General features: G+C 41.2%; 1 protein-coding gene across 2 annotated transcripts in view; it reads left to right on the plus strand.

Moving 5' to 3' along the window:
• Nucleotides 1-13,380, plus strand: part of LOC144683733 (U3 small nucleolar RNA-associated protein 14 homolog A) — a 51,129-nt gene that overhangs the window by 7,364 nt on the left and 30,385 nt on the right. For both annotated transcript variants that reach the window (XM_078547065.1, XM_078547064.1), the window contains exons 3-6: nucleotides 1,686-1,756; nucleotides 2,226-2,290; nucleotides 9,640-9,788; nucleotides 10,603-10,758. In XM_078547065.1, the coding sequence (XP_078403191.1) occupies nucleotides 1,686-1,756; nucleotides 2,226-2,290; nucleotides 9,640-9,788; nucleotides 10,603-10,758 (441 nt within the window). The remainder of the gene's footprint in view (nucleotides 1-1,685; nucleotides 1,757-2,225; nucleotides 2,291-9,639; nucleotides 9,789-10,602; nucleotides 10,759-13,380) is intronic.

A 13,380-nucleotide genomic window follows, 5' to 3' on the forward strand; every position in this document is an offset into this window, starting at 1 on the left:
AGCTGTATTGGAACAGCTTGGCTGGGGGCGCAGCAAGTTCTGGAACATAAGTCTTCAGTACTATTGCCGGAATATTCTCAGAGCCCACAGCCTTTGCAATATCCAGTGCCTTCAGCCGTTTCTTGATGTCATGTAGAGTGAATCAAATTGGCTGAAGACTGGCATCTGTGATACGGGGGACCTCCAGAGAAGGTCAAATGGATCATCTACTCTGCACTTCTGGCTGAGGATTGTTGCAAATGTTTCAGCCTTATCTTTTGCACTGATGTGCTGAGCTCCTCCATCACTGAGGATGGCGATACTTGTGGAGCCTCCTCCTGCAGTGAGTTGTTTGATTTTCACCACCATTCACGACTGGATGTGGCAGGACTGCAGAGCATAGGTCTGATCCAATGGTTGGGGGATCGTTTGGCTCTGCCTTATCACTGCTGCTTATGCTGTTTTCCGCACAAGTAGTCCTTTGTTGTAGCTTCACCAGATTGACACCTCAATTTTAGGTATGCCTGGTGCTACTCGTGGCCTGCCCTCCACTCTTAATTGAACCAGAGTTGATCCCCTCGCTTGGTGGAAATGTTAGAGTGGGGGACATGCCAGGCCATGAGGTTACAGATTGTGGTTGAGTACAATTCTGCTGCTGCTGATGGCCCACAGTGCCTCATGGATGCCCAGTCTTGAGTTGCTAGATCTGTTCAAAATCTATCCCATTTAGCATGGTAATAGTGCTACACAACATGACAGAGGGTATCCTCCATGAAGACAGGACTTCGTCTCCACAATGACTGTGCGGTGGTCACTCCTACTGATACTGTCAAGGACAGATGTGTCTGCAGCAGGCAAGTTGGTAAGGATGAGGTCAAGTATGTTTTCCCCTCTTGTTGGTTCCCTCACCACCTGCTGCAGACCTAGTCTTTAACAGCTATGTCCTTTTGGACTTGGCCTGCTCGGTCTGTGGTGGTGCTATCGAGCTGCTCTTGGTGATGGACATTGAAGTCCCCCCACGCAGAGCACGTTCTGCGCCCTTGCCATCCTCAGTGTTTCCTCCAAGTGGTATTCAACCTGGAGTACTGATTCATCAGCTGAGGAAAGGCGGTACGTGGTAGTCAGCAGGAGGTTTCTATGCCTGTGTTTTGACCTGCTGCTATGAGACTTCATGAGGTCTGAAGTCAATGTTGAGGACTCCCAGGGCAACTCCCTCCTGACTGTATACTACTTTGGCATCACGTCTGCTGGGTCTGTCCTGCCTTTAGGCTATGGGATATTTGGGTTAAATGTTCAGATCAGTATATTTTGACAAAGGTTTGATAAACACAGAATTAGATGATGCAAAGCTCAGGTTCTAAAAGCTTTAAAAATTTAGAAAGGCACTGCACCCATACAAACAATCTAGTGATGAGTTTAGGTGAGGCAAAAATCATTTGAAATATATATTCTGCACCACCCTTCATCTTGTTCAAGCATTTTATGCCTGAAAAGATGATCAAAAATGGGACTGAGCTGTACTGATGTGCAGTGTGAATGAGTCATAGATTTTCTAATAGCGATGATGAGTCCTGGTGGATAGGCGCCTCAAATTAGAGCAGTTGGAAGACTTGAATCTGCACCTGTAGTATTAGCTCTTTAGTCTATTATTAGAATCTTCCTTTTGTGGAGCCACTGATTCATTTTTTAAAATTTTGCTTTTTCAGGATGACAGTGATGATGAGAGGAAGCACCAAAAACTACTGGAGGCAATTAGCTCCCTGAGTGGCAAGAAAAAGTAATGATATCCAGTGTCCTTACAAGTCACAGTGAGAACTGACATGGACTTTTGCGTGTATCACATGGTGCAGTGTTTTTAAATCACTGAACAATTACTAGTCCTAACGCAATCAGCTGTATAGTGCAATTGCTTTTGTGGTTGAGAAGCATTGCGTGAGAGAATCTAAAATAGGATTGTCAACTCATTACACACAAATTAATCCTCTGCAGTCGGATCGCAATATTTTAAAAGTTTATTTTTAAATACCGAGTAAAAGAAATGTTCTATGTATTTGCATAATTCCTTTTCATAATATTTAGGGAATAATTATCTTATCATTCTGTATATCCGCTTTTACATGATAATTAATATACAACCAATTATCTAAATTTATCATTTCTGAGTAGTGTTTTCCCAAACTAGATAAACAATTTCTTACTGTAAGGAGCAATTACACCATGTTTCTCATTTTCATTTCTAATTCCAGGAAGAAGTTGGCAGAGAGGACAGAGGCCAGCTTGCAGGTGTCAGAATTTACTGTCAGTTCAGAAGGTACAGTACTGGGAAGAGTTTCTGTACAAATAACCTGTAAAATCAACCCGAATACTGGTAACACTGACCTTAATGTATGATGCACTCATTTTTCTTTGGTCTCCTTTGTCTTTCTTTCAAATTCTATCCTTGTCTGTACCCACTGATATGATTGTCCAACAGCTTTAGATCAATAATAAAATACTATACTTTTTTTTATAATCCATTTTGTTTCCCTAAGGCCCTCCTGTGCATCAGCACTCATTAACGCAGAGGCCAGTGAAACAAAAATGATTCCCATTCCCTGGGATGTAGGTGAGACTGGCCTTGGTTTATTAGCCTACTAATCTTCTGACATCTAGCTGAAGTTAAGAATGTGCAGAATTTTCATTCTACACTTGCTTCCTTATTCAAATGTGATGAGAACATGAGTACCCATATATCATGACCTGATGTTTACTTCTTCCGAGAAGGTTCTGCATCTCATTATGTTTGCCACAAGAAGTCATCTTAAGTCAGGAACACTATGCCCCATCAGTGTTGGCAGCCTGGCTTATTGGCTAGATATTAAAGTCAGTGGCCTACATTTTGCAGCCTGGTAAAAGGATACTGTTAACGGTTCATTACATTTAAACTTGATCACAACAAAGGCAAGATTTTCTATGACCTTTTGCTTTGGAACTTGATAAGTAATCCAAAACAGTGTGGATCCCTTTTCAGGGGATCTGTGTGAACAGGGCAAGCAGCTGTGTAATTCCTTAACCAATCAGATTGAAGATTCCTTGCTGAGATGTGCAGTGTCTGAACTAGGAAGTGCAAATTAGAATTGTTAACTCAATGCCAAGTCATGTACAGGGAGCAAAATAAAGAGAGAGAAAGAAAGATGGAATTAGAGAGAAAGATAAAAAGCATATATCTTTAAATCTCTAACAATAGTTAAAACCTGAGAGAATGAGAGTCCACGTCTGTAAAAGTTAATTTTAAGTGCCAAGGAGGTTTTTTTTGGGACTAATTAAGACTTGGCATGCTAGGATTTAACTTTGACTGAATGAACAAGCTATAATTTTTTCTGATGTGTTTAGTGGGCGTGTATCAGTTAAGTATCACAACATCACAGTGTTGAATGCTTTTGCATATCAAGCCTCTCAACAAAACACCAGTATAGTGCAGCTTCTGGAGAAGCAAAGCAACAACTAATTTCCAGGTTTAACTGCGCAAATGTGACCGTCAGAGGTTTTTGCTCAATTTGTTCTGTAATAACAGAGCATTGAGCCTTAATTTTATGACAAACTCCAGATTATTATTTATAGATCATGGCATTAGTAATATCCTAAAATCCACTGCTTTGGTCTGAAGCCAACATGTTGATAAATCGCTTGTTGTGATTGAATTGTTGCTTCAATTTCTCATTTGTTGTGGGACTGCTGTTAAAAAAAGTGTAAATTGCAGACCCCGCAGTGGCTTGGATTTCTCATTGGTTAGCTGAGCCATAGGAAAATCCCAGTTTGGATTCCTCATCTGCTGAGTTAGTTCAGTTTGGGCAGCAGAAAGTGATACAATTGACCTCAGTGCCCTTGGGCTGAGGAGAAAAAAAAAGCTCCATTTGTTTCCTAATTGGTTATCCAGATGTGAGTGCTGCTGTAAGGCCTCATTTATTACCCATTCCTAGAAACTCAAGAAGGTAATGTTGTGCCTACTCTTTGAATAATTATATTATTGTAGAGATGCTGCTCTCATTAAATTGTTCAGTAGAAAATTCCAGAATTTTGACTTGGCAATGATGGCAGAATGCAAGTATATGTCCAAGATGGCACGTGGCTTGAAGATGATATTTTGATGGCATTACTGCTCTTGTTTAGTAGCCAGCATCGCTTGCTGAAGTGGAATGCATTTTGACGTTGGGTGAGAAAAAGAGAGACCTCAGCTGTAATATCTACCCCTTCTCTCAATGCTCAAGTAGCCTGCATACGAACATACAAAATAGGACCAGAAGTAGGCCATTCAGCCCCTCGGGCCTGCTCTACCATTCAATAAGATCATGGCTGAGCTGGTTGTGTTTCGAGTTCTACATTCCCACCTACCCCCAGTAAGCTTTGATTCCCTTGCCTAACAGGAATCTATCTACCTCTGCCTTAAAAATATTCAGTGACCCCACTTCCACTACCTTCTGAGGCAGAGAGTTCCAAAGCCTCACAAGCCCCGAGAGAAAAAAGTTCTCCTCATCTCTGTCTTAAAAGGGTGACCCCTAATTTTAAAACAGTGCCCCCTAGTTCTGGACTCACCCACAAGAGGAAACATCCTTTCCATGTCCACCTTGTCAAGACCATTCAGGATCTTCTATACTTCAATCAAGTCACACCTCACTCTTCTAAACTCCAATGGAAACAAGCCAAGCCTGTCCAGCCCATCCACATAAAACAACCTGCTCATTCCAGGCATCAAATAAACCTCTGAACCACCTCCAATGCATTTGCATCCTTTCTTAAATAAGGAGACCAAAACTGCACACTGTATTCGAGATGCGATCTCACCAATGCCCTATGTTACTGAGGCATAACATCCTTTTATGTTCAATTTCTCTCGTAATAATGCATAGCATTCCATTTGCCTTCTTGATTACATGCTGTACCTGCACACTGACTTTTTGTGACTCATGCACGATAACAACTGGATCCCGTTGCACCTCTGAATTCTGCAATCATTCTCCATTTAAGTAATACTCTGCTTTTTTATTCTTCCTGCCAAAGTGAACAACTTCACATTTTCGCATATTATACCCCATCTGCCAGATTTTTGCCCACTCACGAAACTTATCTATATCCGTCTGCAAATTCCTTATGTTGTCTTCACAACATTTTTTCCTACATATCTTTGTGTTGTCTGCAAATTTAGCTATCGTGCTTTCGCTCCCCTCACCTAAGTCATTGATGTAAATTGTAAAACGTTGAGGCCCCTGCGGGACCCAACTAGTCACATTCTGCCAAGCAGACAAATACCCATTTATGCATATTCTCTGTTTTCTGCAAGCTAGCCAATCCTCTATCCAGACTAATATGTTATGCCCTATACCATGAGCTTTTATTTTCTGCAGTAACCTTTGATGTAGCACCTTATCAAATGCCTTCTGGAAATCCAAGTACTGCACATCCACAGGCTCCCCTTTATCCATAGCACATGTTACTCCTTCAAAGAATTCCAACAAATTGGTCAAACACAACCTCCCTTTCACAAAACTGTGCTGACTCTTCCCGATTACCTTGAGTTTTTCTAAGTGCCCAGCTATAACCCCCTTAATAATCAATTTTAACACCTTTCCCACGACAGGTGTCAAGCTAACTGGCCTATAGTTTTCTGTTTTCTGCCTCCCTTCTTGAATAGAGGGGTTATATTTGCTACTTTACAGTCTGAAGGAACCTTTCCAGCATCTCGCAAGTTTTGGAAAATTAACACCCAACACATCTACTACCTCATTAGCCACCTCTTAAGAGCCTAGGATAAAGTCCATCAGGACCCGGAGACTTGTCAGCCTGCAGCTCCATCAGTTTGCTCAATATAATTTCCCTAGTGATTGTAATGTCGCCAAGTTCCCCTCTTCCCTCTCCCCTCCGCCTCCTGATTTACAGCTATTACTGGAATGGTTTTTAATATCCTCTATAGTGAAGACAGAAGCAAAATATTTGTTCATTTCATCTGCCATTTCCTTATTACCTACTATTAACTCCCCATTGCCAGTTTAGAGGACCTACACTCATTTTACATACTCTTATCATGTTTAAATACCTGTAGAAACTTTTGCTATCCGTTTTTAGAATTTCTAGCTAGCTTCCTCTCATACCCAATTTCTTTCTCCTGATTAATCTTTGTCATTCTCTGCCGTTCTTTATATTCTGACCAATCTTGCCGCTCATCTTTGCGCAGCAATATGCTTTTTCTTTAAGTTTGATGCTTTCCCTAACTTCTTTACTTAATCACAGATGGTGGGTCCTCCCTTTAGAATTTTTCTTCGTCATAAGAATATGCTTATTCTGAAAACTCCCCTTAACTATCTGCCAGTGTTTCTCAATTGATCTATCCCCTAGCCTAGTATCCCAGTTAACTTCAGCTAGCTCAGTTTTCATGCCCACTTAGTTGCCCTTATTTAACTTTAAAATACTGGACTTAGACCCACGCTTTACCCTTTCATACTAAATATAAAACTCAGTCATATTATGGTCACTGCTACCGAGGGGTACCTTTTATCCTGAGGTCATTAATTAATCCTGTCACCTTACACAATACCAAGTCTAATATAACCCACGCTCTGGTTGGTTCCAGAATGTGCTGTTCTAAGAAACTATCTTGGAAAGCATTCTATGAGCTCCTCTTCCAGGCTACTGCTGCCGATCTGATTTTTCTAGTTTATATGTAGATTGAAGTCACCCATGATTATTGCTGTCCCTTTATCACAAGATTTCTTCTTGTATACTTTGACCTACATTATGGTTACTTTTAGGGGCCTGTAGACCACTCCCACTAGTGACTTTTTTCCCCCGAGTATCCCTCATCTCCAGCCAAACCAATTCTACATCCAGATTTCCTGAACCAAGGTCAGAATCACAGAATTGTTACTGCACAGGAGAAGGCCATTCAGCCCATGTCTGCACTGGCTCTCGAAATGAGCATATTATGACAGTGCCATTCTCCTGCCTTTTCCTGTAACCCTGCACATTGTTTCTATTTGAATAATCATCTAATGCCCTCTTGAATGCCTCGATTGAATCTGCCTCCACCTTCCAGGCAGTGCATTCCAGATTCGAAGCACATGCTGTGTGGAAAAAGTTTCTTCTTCTTTTGTCCAGATAAACAAAAATTGCTGTACACACAAAGCAGGACAAATCCAACCTGACTAATTACCACCCCATTAGTCTACACTCTGGCCATCAATGAAGCAATGGAAGGGATCATCAACAGTGCTATCAAGTAGCACTTGCTGAGTAATAACCTGCTCTCTGATGCCCAGTTTGGGTTCTGCCAGGGCCACTCAGCTCCACACCTTATTACAGCCTTGGTTCAAACATGGACATAAGAGCTGAACTCCCAAGGTGAGGTGAGAGTGACTGCCCTTGACATCAAGGTGGCCTTTGACTAAGTGTGGCATCAGGAGCCCTAACAAAACCTGGAGTCAATGGGAATCAGGGGGAAAACTCTCTGGTTGGAGTCATACCTAGCACAAAGGAAGATGGTTGCGATTGTTGGAGGTCAGTCATCTCAGCTCCAGGACATCACTGCAGAGTTCCACAGCCTGACCATCTTCAGCTGCTTCATCAATGACCTTCCTTCTGACATAAGGTCAGAAGTGGGGATGTTCATTGATGATTGCACAATGTTCAGCACCATTCACGACGACTCAGGTAATGAAGCAGTCATGTCCAAATGCAGCAAAACCTGGACAATATCCAGGCTTGGGGTGACAAGTAGCAAGTAACATTCGTGCCAGGCAATGACCATCTCCAACAAAAGAGAATCTCACCATCGCCCCTTGACATTCCATGGCATTACCATCACTGAATACCCCACTATCAACATCCTGGGGGGTTACCATTGACCGGAAACTGAACTGGACTAGCCATGTAATTTCTGTGGCTACAAGAGCAGGTCAGAGGCTAGGAATCCTGTGACGAGTAACTCACCTCCTGTCCACAATGTACAAGGCACAAGTCAAGAGTGTGATGGATTACTCCCCACTTGCCTGGATGAGTGCAGCTCACACAACACACAAGAAGCTTGACACCGCCCAGTACAAAGCAGCCCACTTGATTGGCACCACATCCACAAACTTTCACCCCTTCCACCACCAACACACAGTAGCAGCAGTGTGTATCATTCACAAGATGCACTGCAGGAATTCACCAAGGCTCCTTAGACAACACCTTCGAAACCCACAATTACTACCGTCCAGAGGACAAGGGCAGCAGATAAATGGGAACACCACCACCTAGAAGTTCCCTTCCAAGTCCTGACTTGGAAATAGATCGCTGTTGCTTCACTGTCGCTGGGTCAAAATCCTGGAACCTCCTTCCTAACAGCACTGTGGGTGTATCTACAGTGTGGTTCAAGAAAGCAGCTCACCACCATCTTCTCAAAGACAACTAGGGATGGGCAATTAATGCTGGCCCAGCCAGCGAAGTTCACATCCCGTGAATGAATAAAAAAATGCAGGAGGAGGCCACTCTGCCCTTTGAGCCTACTCCGCCTTCAATGAGATCATGTTTGATCTGGTTGTAACCTCAACCCCACATTTCTGCCTACCCCAGTAACCTTTCTTCATCTTGTTAATCAAGAATCTAGGTCCACCTTTAAAATATTCAAAGACCCTGCTTTCACTGCCTTTTGAGGAAGAGTTCCAAAGACTCACCACACTCTGAGAAAAAATATTTCTCCTCGTCTCTATCTTAAATGAGCGACCCTTACTTTTAAATGTGACCCCTAGTTCTCAATTCTCCCACAAGTGGAAACACCCTGTCCACATCCACTTTGTCAAGACCCCTCAGGATCTTAACGGTTTCAATCATGTCACCTTTTCTTATAAGACAATCTGCCCATTCCTGGTATTAGCCTAATAAACCTCTGAACTGCTAATGCATTGACATCCTTCCTTAAATAAGGAGACCAATACTGTGCACACCACTCCAGGTGTGGTCTCACCAGTGCGCTGTACAGCTGAAGCATAACCTTCTTACTTTTCTATTCAATTTCCCTCGTAATAAATGATAACATTCTATGTGCTTTCCTAATTACTTGCTGTACCTGCATACTAACCTTCTATGTGCTTTCCTAATTACTTGCTGTACCTGCATACTAACCTTTTGCGATTCATGCGCTAGGACACCCAGCTCCCTCTGAATCTCAGAGCTCTGCAATCTCTCACCATTTGGATAATATGCTTTTTTATTCTTCCTGCCAAAATGGACAATTTCACATTTGCCCACATTATACTTCATTTGCCAAATCTTTGCCCACTCCCTTAACCTATCTGTGTCATTTTTTGTAGCCTCCTTATGCCATCTTCACAATTTACTAGTTCCTACCTACCTTTGTGTCATTAGCAAATTTAACACCTGTACCTTCGGTCCCTTCATCCAAGTCATTTATATAAATTATAAAAAGCTGAGGCCCTAGCACTGATCCCTGTGGCACACCACTCGTTACATCCTGGCAACCAGAAAACGACCGTTCATGGCAATGCTCTGTTTCCTGTTGGCTAGCCAATCTTCTATCCATGCCAATATGTTATCCCTACACCTTATTAGATTAGTTAATTATTTACTGTTTAACTTACTGTCACTGAAGATTCTTTTATTGATTTAATCAACTCCCACACTTTGTTCTAGGTGCTAATGAGAAGATTGAGCTATCAGATCTGCTGGGAACCATTCAACCATCCTCTTCCTCACTGGACTCTGTGAAAAAACAGCTCAAGATATTTGAGAAGACAAACAAAACTCTAGATTTACCTCTCAGTAAACAGCAAAGTGAAAAGGTGAATTATTTTAGGGTTCATATAGTGTTTGGTTAGGGTTAGCAGTTGCATTCTGAATTGTGATGAGATTTGTGCTGTGACCAGCACTATTGACCACTTGGATCAGAAATAAATCAAAAAATTACATGGAAGAAAATATTAAAATGTTTCACATAAACTGGACCAAATCATCCCCCTCAGATTTTTTGAGGCTGAAATTATTTGATTTTTGACTCATTAATGAAAATATATCAAAAAAAAAAGTTGACATCATTCAGTTCTCTCTTTATGATGTTTTCTCAAGTCAGCTATCAGCAACGCTCCATCTAATTTTTTTATTGTAATGCACGGCTTATTCATTTAAGTGTGTGGGGCCTTTGAGTTTTTTTTTGCGTGGCCATACACATGCAGTAACTTTAAGGGACCGATTTGTGCTTGGTCTATGGACAAACCTCTGGGTTGCCGCACAGCCACCCAGCTAAGAGGGAACATTGGCTTGGAGTTCGATATGCTGGTCAGTTCTGTCATTGTGTAGGTAGCACATTAGATCTGTATAATGGACAAAATAAAAACATAAAATGCTCTGAATTCATATTCATCAGTATCTGAAAGAACAGAAGAGGATAAAATTTTAGGTTGAAGCCATTTCACAGAATTGGTAGGTGATAGATATAGAAATTCTAACCCCATCACTCTTGCAACAGCCTTTCTTAATAGCAACAAACAGTAATTAGCAAATAAACTACGTACACCGATAAAACCGAAATAAGTGCAGCTCCGTGTCAATGATAGTTGATTATTTGAACATGTTAAAACAGTTTATTTCTGTCAAAAGATTCAAAGATCGTTGGCATACGAGAAAACATCAAAGGAGGTTGCGAAATGGAATCGTACTGTGCTACAGAACCGGAAAGCGGAGCAGCTCACCTTTCCATTAAATGAGGAACCAGTTACTGTCAAACCAGTGGAAGAAATAATAGCAGGCTGGAAGGTATGATGCAACTCATAGTACATAGAGGATATTTTTTTGGGAAGAGTCGCTTCATTGTGCTTATTACATCGACAAGCCAAAAGTTAAATTTTCCACAGTCAGCCCTTATTCATAGGCTGGACATGGGTGAAATGGTTATCTCCCTTTCCTAAGTCCAAGGCCGGCGTTGCACAATTCCCGTGAATGGGGGCCAAGCTTTCATTCTCCAGTTGACTTCCTCGTGATGCAGATCTTAATTTAGCAGTTGCAAAGAGTAGAAAACCATTTTGTTAAATCTTTTGTTCAAACATAATCCTGAGTGAAAAATCCATTAAACCATGTAAGTCAACATTAGCAACACAGTCTGTATTACCTAGAAGCAACAAAGGCTCAACTGAGTTATACAGGTCTGTGTCAGAAAATGTGTCTTCTAGGAACTGTCTGGGAATGGTGGAGAAAAATTCACTGCCTCCTTACCTGTCCATGGATCAATATTTTCCTATACTAATTTAGAATCACAGAATAGAATAATAGAGCATAGAGCCAAATACGATTCAAACCAGGAGTTCAGCATGCAGGAAATCATTGCCCTGAACCAATATCCAATTTCTGTCTGAAAATTTCCGTTTTGTATATATCCTTTCTCTGCAATAAATGCATTACAGCTGAGTAGAAATTAGATTTGTGGCTCCGTTGATCTCTATGCAGTTAAGGCAGCCAGTGGCTACGCCGTATAGTTCAACTAGGTTCCAGCCTCAGTGCTTGAAGCTGACTTAGTTGATGTCTTCCAGAGCCAACAGATAGAATGTTACAATTGATTTCAATGGCTCAAGCTGAAGAGAGGGAAAATGAACTAGTGTTTAACTTGTAATGTGTTTTCTATGACCTCTCTATCCTTCCTTACTGCTAAGTGCATATGTAAATGTTGGATGAAGACAGAATTAGTCTTCTCTGTGATGCCTTTAGTGGTAAAATAGCCTGCTGACACTCACTTTCTGCGCTTGTGTATAAATAATGGTCACATGAAGAATTATAAAATGATGTAGTGCAAAAATGAACCATTTGTCTGCACTGATTTTACTCAAGCCATTTTCATGCACACTTCTCCCTTTGATAATTATTTTTCAAGCTGCTCTTCAATTTCCTATTAATGTTTTTAGTTTTTCAACGGTCTTCAGCAAGCAATTACATATTCTAACCATACTGACTAAAGACATTTTCTAACTCCATTTCTTTATGACCTTAAATGTGTACCCCTTAACTGCTATCTGTGGAAATAAGCTATTATTGTTTACCTTATTATAACACTTCATAATTTTGAACAACTTCAGTGGGGTTTGGAAAAACCCTGGGCCATAGGTTCTGAGCTCCCCAATGTTGAACTTGGAGGGATACCCCAAAGATGCGCTGTGGAACCCCGCCAGGAAATTTAAAGGTGCATACTTGACTGGGCAATTGCCCTGCTCTGGGAACCATCCAAAATTGTGACTTAAATTGCAAACTTCGAATGGTTCCAGCCATGTTACGCAAATAGTTACTCAGACAAAGCTAGAAGAATTAAAACCTCTTCTAACTTCTGAGTAACTGTTGTAAAGACACAGACTACCCTCCCCCACCCCACAGGCCCTACCGTTCCAACACCTCCCCCAACCCCCCTAAATCCTATCCACCTAACTTAGGCACTTGCCTTCTCTCTGGCCTGTCAATTTTAATCGGACCTTTAAACTTACCTGGTTTATAGTAGCTAGTGCCGTAAAAAAGAGGGTGTGCTGGGCTTCGGAGACAACTGTACTGCCTGAATCTCGCCAGGCCCGAGTCCAAGGTCGAGACAGGCACGGAAGAAATTTAGAGCAAGTAATTGAGCACAGAGTGGAATCCAACACTGATTGCCACTCCGAGGAAGTTATGGCCCCCTATCTTCTCAAGTTTCTCCAGGACTAACTTTCATCGCTGGTAAAATCCTGGTGAATTTACTTCATCTTTTCTATTGCTTTTATATTGTTATCATAATTGGATGTCAGAACTATACACAATTCTCCAACGGCAGCCTAACTAAGATGTTGCTTTTATATTCCATGCTTCTAGATGTAAACGCATAGATTCCATCTGTCTTATCTTCGGACCTTATTTACTTGCATTATCACCTTTAAATGCTTATGTATTGTATGTGAAAGCTTCTCTTGCCTTACTTAAAATCTTGCCATCAGAGTTTATTTCCTTTCCGTATTCTCCTGTGATATTTTACTTCATATTTCTCTACATTTGAGTTGTATTTACTAATCTACCTGCTCATCTTGGTCCCTCCGTAGTTTTTCATACCTTATCACAATTTGACATGGCCCTACTGGGTGTCATCAGCAAATTTCAATATTATTCCTTCAATTCTTATGCCTGAAATACAATTCCTATGCCTTTGCTGAATAAGATTAACCTCAACAATGACCCCATGGAATACAACTTAACATATCTTTCCAATCTGAGAAATGCATCTTACTTATAAACTTTGCTTTTTGCCCTCTAACCTCTCTTTACATGCAACCAAATTTCCTTTAATGTCACTGGTGAAGTGTCATATTTGCTAATGCTTGTGACACCTCACCATCATGATTCACTGCTTGCAGCAGATGAGGGGAGATATTTTTA

This window comes from Cetorhinus maximus, chromosome 8, assembly GCF_964194155.1.
Source record: "Cetorhinus maximus chromosome 8, sCetMax3.hap1.1, whole genome shotgun sequence".
In the NCBI taxonomy this organism is placed as follows: Eukaryota; Metazoa; Chordata; class Chondrichthyes; order Lamniformes; family Cetorhinidae; genus Cetorhinus; species Cetorhinus maximus.